The sequence below is a fragment of the Musca autumnalis genome, unplaced genomic scaffold (assembly GCF_047663935.1).
Source record: "Musca autumnalis isolate F117 unplaced genomic scaffold, ASM4766393v1 scaffold_3, whole genome shotgun sequence".
Taxonomy (NCBI): domain Eukaryota; kingdom Metazoa; phylum Arthropoda; class Insecta; order Diptera; family Muscidae; genus Musca; species Musca autumnalis.
In genome coordinates, this window is record NW_027411866.1 from 258,235,702 (window position 1) to 258,254,555 (window position 18,854).

An 18,854-nucleotide genomic window follows, 5' to 3' on the forward strand; every position below is an offset into this window, starting at 1 on the left:
GAGAAGAATGCCGAAAAACAACAAATGACACTGATATTAATATCTCTATTAAGGTATCGTTGGTGCCACCGTGGTGCAATGGTACGCTAAAGGTCGTGGGTTCGATTCCCAGGCCAGGCAACATCAAATTTTCAACGTTGCAAAATACCCCTCAGTAATGTTGGCCACATTTCCTGAGTATTTCAGCCATGTAAAACTTCTCTACAAGTTGTGTCTTAAGACGCCCCGTTCGGACTCGGCGATAAACTGTAGGTCCCTTAAAATTGAGCTAATAAGAATCGGGGTGCACTCATGATATGAGAGAAGTCTCCCTTGTCCCCTTCTGGGATGTTTGTGGAATAATTATTATTATTAAGTTATCGCAAAGAATAACATTAAATACAGGTATTGGTTTGGCTACATATTTGAAAATATTTCCTTTCATACCCAATTGTCGCATTTTACCTTGGATTTGGTTATTTTACAAATACCCATTAAGTATATCATTATTATTTTTCTTTTTTGTTTGATATCTTGATTAATAATAATTCTTTTTTTCTTCTCTCTCTCATTTCAGCATTTCCCCCACGCAAAACTGTGTCTTAATCTTTCTTTAAAATAAAATAAATTTTAAAACGTCCAAAGAAATGAAATTTCTTCAGATGAAATGGGACCAGAAAACATTCCCCTATTAAACGAAATCAATATTATGAACATGGATACCTTGAATGGACAACACTCCGTTGCCAGCAATATGGAGTTGGGAAATCTAAAAACCGATGAAGATACTCTTAAACTACACTCAGTTTCATCGTGGAATCAAGACAACGATGATGGTACAGATGGCGGTGGGGATGATAGTGGTGCCATATTGGATGACAATGTTTCACAAGTCGGTTCGGATTATTCCGAATTTCAAGCCAATGATATGTTTGGTCATCCCATGTCTGCAGAGAGCTATGCCGAAGATATAAAATATCATCCCGCCGAAATGATGTTGAGACCAACAGCATCATCAGCCATACAATTTAATTACAATTTTCCTCCCCTGCATACGTTAACACCGCAGCAACAGCAGCAGCAGCATTCACTGCAGCAAGTGCAACAACATCCCTCACAATGCTCCTCCTCACATCCTGCTCTATATGGTGGTGATCAGTCGCATCGACATGCGCCTTTGCCTGACCGTCACATGTATCATCGAAATTCCCGGGATATGTGTGATTCACCACCCACAGCCGATTACAACCAAAATTCTCATCCTAGTCAAAATTATTTTCCTTCGAATATGTGGTATCCCAATACACCAATTGGTAGTTATCGATCCTATGGATCGCAGGCTTATGGTCGACATTATGGACCGCAGTTTCCGCACGATCATATGATGGACATGTTTCAGTTGTCAAATAGGTAAGTACGAAAAAAAGAAAATTGTGAATATGAAAGAAAATCAGGGAAAATGAATGAGTGCAGGAAATTTAATATTGTTGAATATTTTTTGTTTAAAGCAAGTAAGAAAAGTTGACTTTACCTCAAAATGCTCCTTAAACCTATAATTTTTAATAGAACCCTGGCATTCAGCGTGCAAAGCGGATGTGCATTCATTTGCCCACGGTGGCACCCATATCAACATATATGGTCTAATTTTGAAAATCAGTACTTTTCGATATCTCTAGCGAGTACGTGTCATATGTAATATCTCCCACCCTACACCCACTCATTCCATTCAATAACTACGCAGTATCCACCAACGACAGAAATCTAGGAAAACAACAGGTTTCCACTTTTTTTATATGAATGGACTCTGGTTAAACAAAAATAGTTCAATTTTGTTGTAGTTGCTGGCCAAGCTGCGGCAGCAACATAAAAAAATCACGCACACTCAAATAAATACGCGTGGCCATGTCATTTCATTCCATTGCCAACTTAAAGGCAACTACGCAAAACAAAAAATGATGAAAACATCAAGAAGAAGGACACACAACACGTAGCAGGAGGGGCAGTAGCATTCGCAGCTTCTTTAGAAGTATTTCCTTATAATTCGTTCAGAAATAGAAAAAATTCCATGGACAAGGACTTGAATTGAACTCTGTGAATGAATGTACACAAACAATAAAACAGCATCCGTATGAAACGAAATCAAATATCCCGCAGGAAACCGCACACTCATGAACGCACACATACACATAAATACACAGAGACCCATTAAAATTAGAGAGAAGCAGAGGGTGGCATCACATGACTGTTGCTGTTGAAGACAATCTTGATGTTTTCCAGACATTAAATAAATTAATAAGTGTACATATGTATGTATGTGTACAAACACATACATAAACATGTATTTTGTTTGTTCGATCACAGAGTCCTTTAACTGAAAATGTATTTTAGATTTGTTATGTTCAATTTCGAATTTATTTATTTAGGCCCTAGATGGGATTACATTATTCAGTTATATTCGATTTGGATTTCTTTTTTTTTTTTTTTTTTTGTCTACACAAAAATGCCCATAACGAGGATATGGTTGACCAATGCCTTCTAAGAACAGAAATTGTCACAAGAATATTTTATAAAAGAGTTTGAGTTAAGAGATATTTTTTTTGACAATTCTGTGACGGAAAACTTAAAAATTGTTGTAGAGGAAATTTGGCCGCAAAAATTTGCAACATAGACCGGCAACAACTAAAAATTGTAAACATTTCGAAAATAAAATGTCCCATTTTAAAGTCGTTTTTGTTGTTGAAAATCTAAGGAAACGAAAACGTATTTAATAAATTGTTGGAAACAGCTGATTTCTTGGATGTTCATTTAAAATTTTGTGCGATAATTTCATTGAAAGAAGTTGCTGAGAATTTATTGACATGCTGTTGGTGAAAAAGTTATCATACAGACCTATTGTAACTCAAAATAAAAAGAAATCAATCACTTGACCTTCAATTCCTCTTAGATTTGGATTGGTTTTATACCATTCTGAATTCCTGGATTTTTTAAAGATTTCTTCGTGGATCATGGATTTTTATATATATTTTTTTCTAGAACCGTCTACAGGATCGGGGATTTTTTTAAATATTTGGTCTACATGATCATGGATTTTTTAAATATTGTTAAATATTTTTTTCTAGGGTCGTCTACAGGATCGTGGATTTTTTAAATATTTTTTCTAGGATCGTCCACAGAATCGTGGATTTTTTAAATATTTTTTCTAGGATCGTCTACAGAATCGTGGATTTTTTAAATATTTTTTCTAGGATCGTCTACAGAATCGTGGATTTTTTTAAATATTTTTTCTAGGATCGTCTACAGAATCGTGGATTTTTTTAAATATTTTTTCTAGGATCGTCTACAGGATCGTAGATATTTTAAATATTTTTTCTAGGATCGTCTACAGAATCGTGGATTTTTTAAATATTTTTTCTAGGATCGTCTACAGGATCGTAGATATTTTAAATATTTTTTCTAGGATCGTCTACAGAATCGTGAATTTTTTAAATATTTTTTCTAGGATCGTCTACAGAATCGTGGATTTTTTAAATATTTTTTTCTAGGATCGTCTACAGAATCGTGGATTTTTTAAATATTTTTTTCTAGGATCGTCTACAGAATCGTGGATTTTTTAAATATTTTTTTCTAGGATCGTCTACAGAATCGTGGATTTTTTAAATATTTTTTTCTAGGATCGTCTACAGAATCGTGGATTTTTTAAATATTTTTTTCTAGGATCGTCTACAGAATAGTGGATTTTTTAAATATTTTTTTCTAGGATCGTCTACAGAATCGTGGATTTTTTAAATATTTTTTCTAGGATCGTCTACAGAATCGTGGATTTTTTAAATATTTTTTTTCTAGGATCGTCTACAGAATCGTGGATTTTTTAAATATTTTTTTTCTAGGATCGTCTACAGAATCGTGGATTTTTTAAATATTTTTTTCTAGAATCGTCTACAGAATCGTGGATTTTTTAAATATTTTTTTTCTAGGATCGTCTACAGAATCGTGGATTTTTTAAATATTTTTTTTCTAGAATCGTCTACAGAATCGTGGATTTTTTAAATATTTTTTTTCTAGGATCGTCTACAGAATCGTGGATTTTTTAAATATTTTTTTTCTAGGATCGTCTACAGAATCGTGGATTTTTTAAATATTTTTTTCTAGAATCGTCTACAGAATCGTGGATTTTTTAAATATTTTTTTCTAGAATCGTCTACAGAATCGTGGATTTTTTAAATATTTTTTTTCTAGAATCGTCTACAGAATCGTGGATTTTTTAAATATTTTTTCTAGGATCGTCTACAGAATCGTGGATTTTTTAAATATTTTCTAGGATCGTAATCGTGGATTTTTTAAATATGTTTCTAGGATCGTCTACAGAATCGTGGATTTTTTAAATATTTTTTCTAGGATCGTCTACAGAATCGTGGATTTTTTTAATATTTTTTTCTAGGATCGTCTACAGAATCGTGGATTTTTTTAATATTTTTTTCTAGGATCGTCTACAGAATCGTGGATTTTTTAAAAATTTTTTTTATAACCGTCTACAGAATCGTGGTTTTTTTAAATATTTTTTCTAGGATCGTCTACAGAATCGTGGATTTTTTAAATATTTTTTCTAGGATCGTCTACAGAATCGTGGATTTTTTAAATATTTTTTCTACGATCGTCTACATAATCGTGGATTTTTAAAATATTTTTTCTAGGAATCGTGGATTTTTTAAATATTTTTTCTAGGATCGTCTACAGAATCGTGGATTTTTTAAATATTTTTTCTAGGATCGTCTACAGAATCGTTGATTTTTTTAAGATTTCTTCTATGACCTAGGTAGATTTTTAAAAATTTTTTCTAGGACCGTCTAAAGGATCGTGGGTTTTTCGAAGATTTCTTCTGGGATCGTAGATATTTTAAATATTTTTTCTAAGATCGTCTACAGGATTGTGAATTTTTAGATACATTTTCTAGGAACCTTTTTTTAGGATTGTGGATTTTTAAATATTTTTCAGGAATCACGACGCGATTAATGTGGATTTTTTTAATATTATCTGTCGTATTGTCTTCCAACACCGCCTTCTCCTACCTGAGTTTTTGGTTATAACTGATATATTCATTTGCCAGTGTTTATTATAATTTAGAAAAATTACATAAATAATAACATTATTATTAGAAAATATTAATAAAAATTAATACTTGTTTCCTCAAAAAAATGTGTCTTCTCTTAGTTATTCCATTATTCAATTTTCAAGACAACATTTTTCTTCGGGTTTGGTCATCTCCTTTGTAACAACACAACATAAGGCAAAAACATCAGACATCATTTACATTCTCATCCAAGTACTACATTTTAATATTGTCTAACGACTTGGCTTTCAAGCCCCCCAAGGCATACAATTTGACTGTCTGCCTGTTACTAAAAAATTTGAAAAATGTCTGGTCTGTCGCAAATGTTTGCCGTTTCTTTTTTTTGTTTATTTAACTATCAAGGATAATTATTACAAATTTTAAGATATGTACATTTTTGACTGTCGTCTCTCATCCACGTGACGTTAATGTTCATCTCTGTCAGCCACACACTTCGTGGCAGTGTGGCAGGGTTGTTAACATTTTGATTTGTGGCTGTTGTGTCAAGGACATTTTTGTTCAAATCACTTTCGTTCACGTGAAATTCGTATTCTGCGACGTACAAATTATTATTTATCAATCAAAATCAAACATAAAACTGTCATTTAATGTCAATATCAAATATGAATGAAGGTAATAAAATGTGTTGCCTACTTTTAGCCAACTCCAACTGATAATGTCTACGTCATAGATTGACGCCAAAACCAACAAAAAGACATTAACCATCAAAAGCATGGCTAGACGTTTGAGTTAATCATTTCATTAAATATTAATTAAAATTGGTATTTCGAATAATTTTGGGTAATATGTACAAGCTATACACACATCCTTACTTTGTAGGTATTTGATTCGGTATTTGAATTTATTTGAAATTGTTTAATGCTAATCAAATCTATGTACATTAAAATGTTGTACGTTTCATATGTATGTGTGTGTTTATACAAAATTACAGCTTTTTTCCAATTTCGTACAAATGTTCATTTCTTTGTGCATTTCGTTTCTTTAAAATTTTGGGAATATTGTAACTAAAATAGTTTGTAGCTACTCGAATTGTTAAGCAAAGTAAATTCATTACCTACAGTACACAAAATATCGTGAAGTCGAGTCTCCGGTTCAATTTTTCAAAGTTGACTAAATCCATCGGCATATTATTGACTTACATTGCCTAAGTATTTCAGCCATGTAAAACTTCTTTACAAATGGTGTCTATTTTTGTCACACCGTGATTCAGAATTTGATTTTACTGGTCAAAATCCCAATTAAAAAAAAAAATATTGTTCTAACTATGCAATTTTAAAAACAAGCCAACATCTCTCCCAACCGTCTACAGGATGATTTTTTAAATATTTTCTTAGGATTTTTAATATTTATTAGGATCATGGATTTAAAAAAAATTAGGATCGTGGATTTTTAAAAAATGGGATCGTGGATTTAAAAAAAAATGGGATCGTGGATTTAAAAAATATTTTTTAAGTATCCTGGATTTTTTAAATACTTTTTAGGATCGTGGATTTTTTTAAATTATTTTTTAGGATTGTAGATTTTTTAAATACTTTTTAGGATCGTGGATTTTTTTAAATTATTTTTTAGGATTGTAGATTTTTTAAATATTTGTATAGTGGATCTTTAAAATATTATTTCTAGGATCATGGATTTTTTAAATTATTTTTTTAGGATCGTGAATTTTTTAAAATATTTTTTCTATGATCGTGGATGTTTTTAAATATTTTTTTCTATGATCGTGATTTTTTTTCTAGGATCGTGGATCTTTTTAAATATTTTTTCTAGGATCGTGGATTTTTTTAAAAAAAATAGTTCATGGACTTTTTAGTATTTTTTCTAAGAACGTTGATTTTTTAAAATATTGTATAGAACCGTGGATTTTTTAAATATTTTTTTCTACGATTGTGAATTTTTCAAATATTGTTTCTTCGGTCGTGTATATTTTAAATATATTTTTAGAAAATCGTGGATTTTTAAATATTTTTTTAGAAATTCGTGGATTTTTTAAATATTTTTTTAGAAATTCGTGGATTTTTTAAATATTTTTTAAGAAAATCGTGAAAAAATCAGCCATGTAAAACTTCTTTATAAATGGTGTCTATTTTAGTCAGAATTTGATTTACTGGTCAAAAACCCAATTTTTAAGAAAGAAATATTTTTCTAAATTTGCCATTTTAAAACAAGCCAACATATCTCCCAATCGTCTACAAGAAGATTTTTTAAATATTTTTTAATATCGTGGATTTTTTTAATATTTTTTAGAATCGTCGATTTTTTTAAATATTTTTTTATATATATTTTTATAAATAATATTTTTTAAATATCTTTATCTAGGATCGTGGATTTTTTTAAATATTTTTTAGAATCGTGGATTTTTTAAATATTTTTTAGAATCGTGGATTTTTTAAATATTTTTTAGAATCGTGGATTTTTTAAATATTTTTTAGAATCGTGGATTTTTTAAATATTTTTTAGAATCGTGGATTTTTTAAATATTTTTTAGAATCGTGGATTTTTTAAATATTTTTTAGAATCGTGGATTTTTTAAATATTTTTTAGAATCGTGGATTTTTTAAATATTTTTTAGAATCGTGGATTTTTTAAATATTTTTTAGAATCGTGGATTTTTTAAATATTTTTTAGAATCGTGGATTTTTTAAATATTTTTTAGAATCGTGGATTTTTTAAATATTTTTTAGAATCGTGGATTTTTTAAATATTTTTTAGAATCGTGGATTTTTTAAATATTTTTTAGAATCGTGGATTTTTTAAATATTTTTTAGAATCGTGGATTTTTTAAATATTTTTTAGAATCGTGGATTTTTTAAATATTTTTTAGAATCGTGGATTTTTTAAATATTTTTTAGAATCGTGGATTTTTTAAATATTTTTTAGAATCGTGGATTTTTTAAATATTTTTTAGAATCGTGGATTTTTTAAATATTTTTTAGAATCGTGGATTTTTTAAATATTTTTTAGAATCGTGGATTTTTTAAATATTTTTTAGAATCGTGGATTTTTTAAATATTTTTTAGAATCGTGGATTTTTTAAATATTTTTTAGAATCGTGGATTTTTTAAATATTTTTTAGAATCGTGGATTTTTTAAATATTTTTTAGAATCGTGGATTTTTTAAATATTTTTTAGAATCGTGGATTTTTTAAATATTTTTTAGAATCGTGGATTTTTTAAATATTTTTTAGAATCGTGGATTTTTTAAATATTTTTTAGAATCGTGGATTTTTTAAATATTTTTTAGAATCGTGGATTTTTTAAATATTTTTTAGAATCGTGGATTTTTTAAATATTTTTTAGAATCGTGGATTTTTTAAATATTTTTTAGAATCGTGGATTTTTTAAATATTTTTTAGAATCGTGGATTTTTTAAATATTTTTTAAAATCGTGGATTTTTTAAATATTTTTTAGAATCGTGGATTTTTTAAATATTTTTTAGAATCGTGGATTTTTTAAATATTTTTTAGAATCGTGGATTTTTTAAATATTTTTTAGAATCGTGGATTTTTTAAATATTTTTTAGAATCGTGGATTTTTTAAATATTTTTTAGAATCGTGGATTTTTTAAATATTTTTTAGAATCGTGGATTTTTTAAATATTTTTTTAAGGTCGTGGATTTTTGAATATTTTTTAAGGTCGCGGATTTTTAAATATTTTTTTAAGGTCGTGGATTTTTAACTATTTTTTAAGGTCGTGGATTTTTAAATATTTTTTTAATGTCGTGGATTTTTAAATATTTTTTAAGGTCGTTGATTTTTAAATATTTTTTAAGGTCGTGGATTTTTAAATATTTTTTTAAGGTCGTGGATTTTTAAATATTTTTTAAGGTCGTGGATTTTTAAATATTTTTTAGAATCGCCGATTTTTTAAATATTTTTTAGAATCGTGGATTTTCTAAATATTTTTTAGAATCGTGGATTTTCTAAATATTTCTTAGAATCGTTGATTTTTTAAATATTTCTTAGAATCGTTGTTTTTTTAAATATTTTTTAGAATCGTGGATTTTCTAAATATTTCTTAGAATCGTTGATTTTTTAAATATTTCTTAGAATCGTTGTTTTTTTAAATATTTTTTAGAATCGTGGATTTTCTAAATATTTCTTAGAATCGTTGATTTTTTAAATATTTCTTAGAATCGTTGTTTTTTTAAATATTTTTTAGAATCGTGGATTTTTTAAATACTTTTTCTAGGATGGTGGATTTTTTAAATATTTTTTAGACTCGTGGATTTTGAAATATTTTTTTTTAGGATTATCTACATATTGGATATGTACCAATGCAAATATTTACATACCTGAATATGTTGTAAGATGTATACACATAAGTACCTGTACCTATTGTAGAATGATTATCAGTTGCGAATAAACCACCAAAGTGTTCTTGTGTTTTCCTCGTGTATTCCTAACACTACAGGATCGTGGATTTTGAAATATTTTTTTAGGATTGTCTACAGCATCGTGGATTTTGAAATATTATTTTAGGATCGTGGATTTATTAGATATTTTTCAAGGTTCGTGGATTTTATAAATAATTTTTCTTAGGATCGTGGAATTTTTAAATTATTTTTCCTAGGATCGTGAATTTTTTAAAAATTTTCTTTCGTGGATTTTTACGTTTTCTACGAACGTTGATTTTTTAAAATATTTTTTTAGGATCGTGGATTTTTTAAATATTTTTTCTACGATTGTAAATTTTTTAAATATTTTTTCGACGGTCGTAAATTGTGGATTTTTAAAATATTTTTTCGACGATCGTGGATTTTTAAAATATTTTATTGACGGTCGTGAATTTTGGCGACAGTAGTGTTGGCGACATTTCCTGAGTGTTTCAGCCATGAAAATCTTCTCTACAAAGTGGTGCCTCAAGACACGCCGTTCGGGCTCGGCGATAAACAGTAGGTCCCATATCATTGAGCTAATGTGAATCGGGGTGAATTCATTGATATGAGAGAAGTCTCCCTTGTCCCATCTGCGATGTTTGTGGAACAATTATATTATATATATTTTAAATATATATATATTTTTTTATTTTGTGGATTTTTTAATTTTAGGATCGTAGATTTAAATAATTTTTGGGACGCGGATTTTTATTTTTTTATTTAGATCGTAAGTTTTATAAATATTCTATGGTTGTGCATTTTTAAAATATTTTTTGAATCGTGGAATATTTATATTATTATTTTTCAAAAACCAACATCCTGTTTTTTTAGATTATTTTTAAATGACCAAATGGCCCACAATCGCGTTTTTAAAGAATATTCCAATATACATATATTAACGATCTGTTTTTACTTTTTTATTTGTCGAATTTTTCAAATCACTTAAAATTCAAATTTCGATTTATTTATCTATTTATGTTTGAATCTACATATAAGGCCATGTTTATATTATAGCCTTTTGCAGGGTTAACCTTCTTTATGAGGATTTATATGAAATATAAGCAATGGAAATGACATTTGAAACCCAGTGGGTTTGTTAAATCCGGTTATATATAAACGTACTATAACTTTTCGTTTGTCTCGATTACACAAATCTAATGGCCTGTTTCACTAAGACGATTCGAATACAAATTCGTTCGAACAACTACCAAACTTCTGTTGTTTGAATAATATTTTATCATTTTTTTTTTGTTTTCAATCAAATAAAAATGTTCTACAACAAAAGGAGTTTGTTAGTAATTCGAACTAATTTGAATTCGAATCGTCTTAGAGAAACAGTCTATAACATCATTTTTAGATTTTTTAACACAAAAGTGAACTACATATGCTATTAGTCAAAAGTCAGTTTCAATCTGAATCAGCTGCATACATATGTAGCAAATCCTTCTAATTAATCCTTAATTAGCATAATTTAAAACAAACAAAAAATTACAAAAAAGTTAGCCCAAATCATTTGTACCCATTATTGAACTCATCGCATGGCATTAACCAATTTGCTTGGCATTTACCAGTGAATCTGTAGAAGAGATTTGACATTTTCAGAAATGAAATTATTTCGAATGAAAAACATCTGATACACATGCAATGTCGAAGATGAAAATTCATATTAACTCATACCCTGGACTCAAACTTCAAAGAGAATCCCACATACCTTGGGGTTTAATCATTACATGTTTTCAATTCCCCCCGCCCGTCTAATTTATTTCATGTATTCATTTCATAGATTTCATAGAAATGGCAAATTACATTTCGCAGAATGAAAAAAAACACAAATAAACAATTACAAGAAATCGTTTCGTCCTCGAGTCGGTACGTAGGTACATCTCCTCTAACCACATTCGATACGAGTGTTTCGAATTATTCTGATTAATTTATTTTTAGAAAAAGTTTTACAAGGTTGTTTTGTTATGGATGGTTTCTTCGTTGGTTGGTTGTTACGTTAATGACAGGAATGTTGACAAAGGTATGGGAATGACATTAGCCTAAATGAAACATTAACAGAGGGGTAATACTTTAAGATGTATATTTATGTTAAAGGACTTTGTGGTATATTTGCTATATGAATAATTAATAATTACAAGGACGAACAAAAAATTTAAACAATTATCTGTTAATGTTATAAAATTTTGTTCTATAACGAATATTTTATCTATAACGTATCGTATTATAAAACATGGCTATGTTTATCCACAGAAAACAGTCTCTTTATAACGAATTTTCTTTATAAAGAAGTAATTCTTTGTCTCTAGCAGCTATTTTATGGAAAAGTTCCTACGGTTAGAAAATATAACCCTGCTTTCAATATATATTTCCAAAACATTTTAGAATTGTATATGTTCCCTAAATAATCGTCATTTCGTTTTTGGCTGTTTTAAGCGGACGTGAGGCTCGCAATCGTGCCGAAAAGAATAGACGTGATAAACTCAATGGCTCAATACAAGAACTCTCAACAATGGTGCCACATGTTGCAGAATCTCCACGGCGAGTCGATAAAACGGCCGTTCTTCGATTTTCCACACATGGATTACGTCTTCAGTATGGTAAGGGCGAGTTGAGAGGAGCTAAGACTGGTTTTAAATTGTAATATTTCATCTTTATTCCTTTATAGTCTTTGGCAAGAGCCTCAATAATGAATCGGTTCAAACCACCGATACTCTCATGAAATTATTGGAAAGTTTCTTCCTAACAATAACGTGCAGTGGCCAAATTGTTTTGGTCTCATCGAGTATTGAGGAACATTTGGGACATTGTCAGGTGGGTAAAACTATAAACGAAATAACAAAAAAAAAAAAAATGATTTATTAATTTTACTCACCAAAAAATTATATACATAGTTCTTCCTTGATATTAAAACATTTATTTCAACCCCCTATATTATTTATTCCAGACGGATTTATATGGCCAAAATATTCTCCATATTACCCATCCCGAAGATCATCAAATGCTAAAACAGAAACTAATACCCACAGATTTGGATACCCTATTCGATATCCAACCCGAAGATGAAAATGGTGAACCCAGACAACGAACTAAGGCTGAAGAAGATGAAATCGATCGTCGATTACGAGAAGATCGACGAAGTTTTACTGTGAGGTATGTAAATAAAAGGAAAAGGAAAAAAATGAACATATTTTTGGTGACATAAGATGAGGCGCGAAGCTATTCCGTGGTATTGGTTATAATCGTGTTGGACATTATATAGAATGTGAAGTGTCTAAACAAGATGTATTTGACCACCTCAGTGTACATATGTTTATATTTGTACCATTTTCCTGTGTTCGGTGAGTTTAGACCAACTTCCTAGAATGTCTGATGTTCGGATAGCAACAGAAGAACGTTCTGGGACATCATTATTGCTACAGCCAACCGCTTTATAACTGTTTGTCGAATATTCGAAGTGAGAGGCGACGGTGAGCGTGATGAGCTTTGTAGAGCCAATCCCAGTCACTCCAGAGTCAGGAAACTGACGCTGAAAGTTGACAGGTAGGTGCACATAAGAAGAACAAGTGCCTGAATTGTTTGAGGAGTTGCATTGGAGTTACAATGAAGCCGGAATAAGTGAATTATTTACAACGATAAAGTCACTCTCGAGGTCTGGAAAGAAAGAAGATAGGAACTCAGTCACGTTTGTCGACGTTACACTGATTCGACTGATTTTGACTGATTTGTCGGGCATCACTCCCGCGAAGGGAAAAGTAATACATTGCATCAGATTTCTTCAGGCCGAGGATAAACCTCCGCAATTTACAATGGATGATGATGCGAATGACCCGTACATGGAATGTATGGGGGTAACAGTCAGGTGTGGAGCTGCCGAGATAGAGTTGCTGAATGTATACATCCCGCCTAGAAATAGCTGTATCCCTGATTATAGGCCTGACATTAGCCCGCTCTTGCAAGGTCATAATCGTCTGGTCCTGGGGGATTTTAATGCGCATCATGAGATGTGGCATTCGGCCCTCGGAAACGACCAGAGAGGTACAGCGCTGGCTGAGCAGATTGATAGCTCTACGTTTTGCACGGTCAATGAGGACGCCCCTACCAGAATTAGAGGAGAGTGTCACAGTTCGCCTGACTTAACCATCGTGTCACCTGGTCTGACAAATGACGTTACCTGGCAACCCGTCATTTCCCTTGGATCAGACCATCTCCCCATAATTGTCTCCATTAGCAGACCACCCGACTTCATCACCTCTGAACGCCGCACGTTCGTCAATCATAAAAAGCTGATTGGCCGAGTTTCAGAGAGTTCACCAATCACCGCTTCAGAGAATTGCCCAATCCTTCTGATGTTCGGGTAGCGGAAAGGACGTTCCGGGACATCATCACTGCTGCAGCCGCTCGCCATATCCCTGCTGGTCGAATACCCGAAGTAAGACCAAATTTCCCAGCAGAGGCGACGGGATTAGCAAATGAGCGTGATGAGCTTCGTCGTATCAACCCCAATGACCCCAGAGTCAGGGAGCTGACACTGGAAGTTAACAGGCTGGTCGGCGAGCATAAGCGGAACAAATGGTTAAATCATCTGAAGAGCTGCAACATTGGAGCCGGTATAGGTGAATTGTGGGCAACGGTTAAGTCACTCTCGAACCCTGGAAGAAGGGAAGATAGGACCTCAGTCACGTTTGGCGACGTTACGTTGACTGACCCGAAGAGGTGCGCAAGTAATTTCAATCGACAGTTTGTCGAGCATCCCGAGAGTGACAGGGCGAAGAGAAGAGTATTACGTCGCATCAGATCTCTTCCTGTCGAGGATGAACCACCACAATTGACAAAGGATGATGTTGCCAATGCCATCAGAAACGCTAAATCATCCAAAGCGTTGGGCCCTGATGGAATCTCCATTGTAATGCTGAAACAATTGGATGTGCCGGGAGTGGAGTACCTCACTAAAGTTCTCAACCTGTTGCTAAGCACCCTCATCATTCCCGAATTCTGGAAGATGGAAAGGCTGCTCCCGCTACTGAACCCAAGGAAGGCTAGAGAGGTCAATCGCACTGGCCGATTTCGACTTTGTCGCCCGCAGCAAAGATCCTTGAGGCCTTAGTACTCCCCAGCGTCAGAAATAGATATCCAGTTGCCGACCATCAGCATGGATTCCGTAAGAAGCACAGCATGACAACACACACCTTTGTCGATAACTCAACCAGAGAAAGCCGTCTGATAGAACAGTGATTGTCAAGCACTCCACCCTGATGGAGGACATTGAGCAGACAACCCCCTGACCAACTTTAAACGTTGGATAATCAATTATACGTGTGGACGCCAGTCGTAAGTGAAACAGGGAGTTCCCCAAGGTGGGATGATATCTCCGGAACTGTTTAATCTCTATATATCCTGTATTCCGCCCCTCCAGACGGCATTGAGATCGTAACGTATGTGGATGATTGTACGATCCTGGCGTTAGGTACCTTCCTTGATGATATTTGTGAAAGGCTGAATTCCTATTTGACCGATCTTACCACCTTTTTGCACGCGAGCACGCGGCCACTCTGTTCACCACATGGACGGGGTATATAAGAAGAGAGTTGAATGTCATGGTCGATGGTAGAAGAATTCCGACCACACACTACCCCAAAATTATAGGGGTCACATTTGACAGCATGTTCTCGTCGTCCGCGCATGCCACAGCTATCTGCGACAAATTGAAATTTAGGAACAAGGTCCTTAAGTCCCTGGTCGATAGCGCTTGGGGTGCAGATAAAGAAACATTGTTGACCACGTAAAACGCTATATGCCGGTCTGTGGTAAGCTAGATTCGCAGACCAAGAATGTAAATGGCACGCGATGGGAAAAAATCTTCAAACTTGTCAGAATGCCGCCCTGAGAACAACAACAGGGTGCCTCCACATGACCCCAGTGGACCATCTATATGAGTCGGCAAAGATTCTTCCAGTACAGCAACACAATCACATGCCTTTGCTGCAGTGCCTGTTCGGGTGTTACCGTGAGAGCCATACCAATCACCAAATGGTGGATAGGCCCCTTCCATTCAGGCAGATCAATGAGAATCTTTATGATCTAGAAGAGGTCCAGCGTTAAGAGAGAGAAGCCTAGATCAACAAGCATATCAAGCGGATTTGAATAGCATTCATACGGATGCAGTTGCCATTAGCAACTATCGTTTGAATGAGGTCCTCGAAGCACATCCTCCATCTATCGCAGCTGAAGAGCGTCAGCTGCCACGACAAACCTAGAGTAGTTAAGCTCAACGGGAAGGTGCAGCCGATTAAACTCCTATAGAGCAAGGATCGACGACACAATGCAACACATCTGGCCAGTGTGCGTCACAGGCCCGCACAACACACGGCAACTTTTTAATTTTTTTAACCGAGCTTTATGATCTCGGTGAAAAAGGAAAGCCGACAATACGAACCCACACACCCACCACTATGTGACATGCATTTTTCGCCTTCGGTAAAGGCTCTTCAGACATATCGGATGTGGAGCGGCTTCGGTGTCGTCGAACTTTTCTTCTTGTTTTCTTTCTTTATTTTTTATTGTTATTTTGAATCTAAAATCCATCTTCACGGATAAAAATAGAAATTTTTCATTTAAATGGCGCCCAACGGTGGGCCTATTATTAATAATAGAAATAATGCTTTTATATTTATTTATTATGTCTTCTTCGTTTTAGGTTGGCCAGGGCTGGACCACGTTCAGAGGCTACCACATATGAATTGGTAAAAATCGATGGTAGTTTTCGACGCAGTGATATGGCTCCCAGAGGCCTCAAAACCAGTACATTTCCCTCAACACTTCAACTAATGCGCCGAAGTCGAGGACGAGAGGATATTATGCCGTTTCACACGATAAGTGGAAATGATATTGTAAGTGAAGAACCCTCTTCTTAGAATTTTACAAATTTTGAGTCGTATGTAATTTTTCTTTCCCAGGTTCTAATTGCCATAGCAAGAATTGTGCGACCCCCGGTTATCAATCCCCTAATCGAAGCCAATCGTTTGGAGTACAAAACAAGACATCTGATTGATGGTCGGATCATAGACTGTGATCAACGTATTAGTTTGGTGGCTGGTTATATGACCGGCGAGGTGAGAAATCTAAGTCCATTTACATTTATGCATCAGGATGATGTGCGATGGGTAATTGTGGCCCTAAGGCAAAGTAAGTAAAGCCATGGAAAGACAACACAACCGTTTCTCACAACCGTTTCGTTCCCATACTTTAGTGTACGACTGTAACAGTTCATATGGTGAATCTACGTATCGTCTCTACACCCGCAATGGAAACCTCATTTATCTCCATACCAAAGGATTCCTTGAGATCGACAAGAGCACCAACAAGGTTCACTCGTTCATTTGTGTAAATACTCTGCTAAGTGAGGAGGAGGGCAAAAAGCGTATAGAACAAATGAAAAACAAATTCTCTGTGATTATTGATACAAAAATACCGCAATCATTCTCTGAGCAGCCGGCACTGGAAAACCCACTGCAGCTGGAGCGAGCTGTTTTGTGTCTAATACAAAATTTACAACATCCCAGCTCAGATGATGACGCAGATGGGGAGTGTAGTTCTCAAAATGCCGGCTACTCTCAGCAAGACAGCTATCATTCGCATTCAAGTTCCCATCATACAATGTCCTCGCATCATATGGCCGGCAGTCGTTCAACAAAAACTCCACCATTGGCCTTGGTACCGCCGGGAGCTGATTCCATTAAATATTCAATAACAAAAAGTGTGTCCGTTGTCAAGACAATTGGCTGCATAACACAGACAAATGATTCGGCAGCAAGTCATCGGGGTGGCAGCTCGACTAGTGTCGACAGTGGTCGTTACTCCAGTAATATGGACAGTGATGAATACTCACCAAATGGTGGTTGTGCCACAAAAAGAAAACTGAATTATTCCACATCAGAAAATGAAGAAGACGAAGATTATGGTCCGCCAATGCAACGAAGAGGTAATGACTCTTGATTAATAAAGCTTATGAAGGGGTGGGAGTAAAACTTACATTTGTATATTTATTTCATTTTATTAGTTACAGAAACCAATTTTGAAAATCCTGTCCATGAAATCAACAATGAGTTCAATGAACAATGCAACACAGCAATTGAGGATATTCGAAACAATGACATGTCATTTGGCATTTCCCAATCAGATGAGCAACCATCTGAGGATATGGTAAGCATGGATTTTAGTGGTGGTGAATGGGAGGAAACAATAGCTTTATATTTTTGAATTTGAGGTAATATTGTTATTTATGAACCTTTACAGAATACCGAAGATCAACCAGAAGACTTCTATGCCTTAATGTCAAATGATGTGGTGGGCAATAGTTATCTAAACGAATCACGATTTACCAATGGCAATGGATTAGCAAAAGAACCATTATCCGATGATGAAATCAATTTCAATCACACAAGAACACAGAATCAAACATCCCCGCCCCCACAATCCTCCAGTTATGAATCCCCCAATAAGAAGTCCATGGAAGGGGGTGAAGAAAATAATTCAAATATATAATTAAACAAGTACAAAAATAACAACAACAGCTGGGCAAGTAATTACCAATATTAGAGACTAAAACAGCAGCAACCTGCCAACATCAGAACAAAAATACTTGACAATATCATCCGGTTTGCTGGAATGATATTTGAAATGAAAAATGAACACAAAACAGGTTTCATATAAACTGCTAATTTTTTGTTTATGTTTAATATGAAATTTTATCAATGTAGAATGAATGCATATGTCATTAATATTAAATGAAAACAACAACAACAACAGAAATATTAAATGTTTTATATAAGAAATTATTGGAAAAAAATAATTGATTTGTTTGCCATAATTAAAAAAAAACTTGTTATAAGATTATGTTCCCCCTACCTTTAACAAAAAAATACGTGTTTTTTAAACAAAATATATGACTGGGTCAGATATTAAAAAAGAAAAAAAAAACAATCTAGAAAAAAGACTAATTCAATTATGCTGTTGCAATAATAATAATTTTGTACATAAAATAACAATAACAACTTCTATGTAGTTAAGAAAGAATGTTATAAATACATACAAAAATAATGTTTAAAATAGCTAGTTTTATATACATAGTAAATAAATACACAATACATTAACTAAATACATATGTATGTTAATGAACTAAATAGTTACTAATGGTGCAATTTACACATAATTTTTACAGCAAAAAAAAAAAAACAAAAACGAACGAAGGTATAAAACAATAAAATCGAAACAAAAGAGAACACTTGAATGGCCTAAGTGAAATAAAAAAATAAATAGAAATATTGTTTTATTACAGATATTCCATAAATACAAAATAAAAATAACACTG

General features: G+C 33.1%; 1 protein-coding gene across 9 annotated transcripts in view; it reads left to right on the top strand.

Annotated features, from left to right (window-relative positions):
- The window catches only part of LOC141399408 (uncharacterized), a 99,539-nt gene extending 80,898 nt beyond the window's left edge, over window positions 1-18,641 (top strand). For 7 of the 9 annotated variants that reach the window (XM_073978081.1, XM_073978086.1, XM_073978082.1 and 4 more), the window contains 9 exons: window positions 557-1,389; window positions 11,921-12,084; window positions 12,153-12,298; window positions 12,432-12,637; window positions 16,182-16,374; window positions 16,441-16,669; window positions 16,734-17,465; window positions 17,544-17,686; window positions 17,780-18,641. In XM_073978081.1, coding sequence (XP_073834182.1) covers window positions 647-1,389; window positions 11,921-12,084; window positions 12,153-12,298; window positions 12,432-12,637; window positions 16,182-16,374; window positions 16,441-16,669; window positions 16,734-17,465; window positions 17,544-17,686; window positions 17,780-18,028 — 2,805 coding nt within the window. In that variant the 5' untranslated portion in view covers window positions 557-646 and the 3' untranslated portion in view covers window positions 18,029-18,641. The remainder of the gene's footprint in view (window positions 1-556; window positions 1,390-11,920; window positions 12,085-12,152; window positions 12,299-12,431; window positions 12,638-16,181; window positions 16,375-16,440; window positions 16,670-16,733; window positions 17,466-17,543; window positions 17,687-17,779) is intronic. The other 2 variants (XM_073978085.1, XM_073978091.1) reach the window with 1 other exon arrangement.
- Window positions 18,642-18,854: the final 213 nt, after the last annotated feature.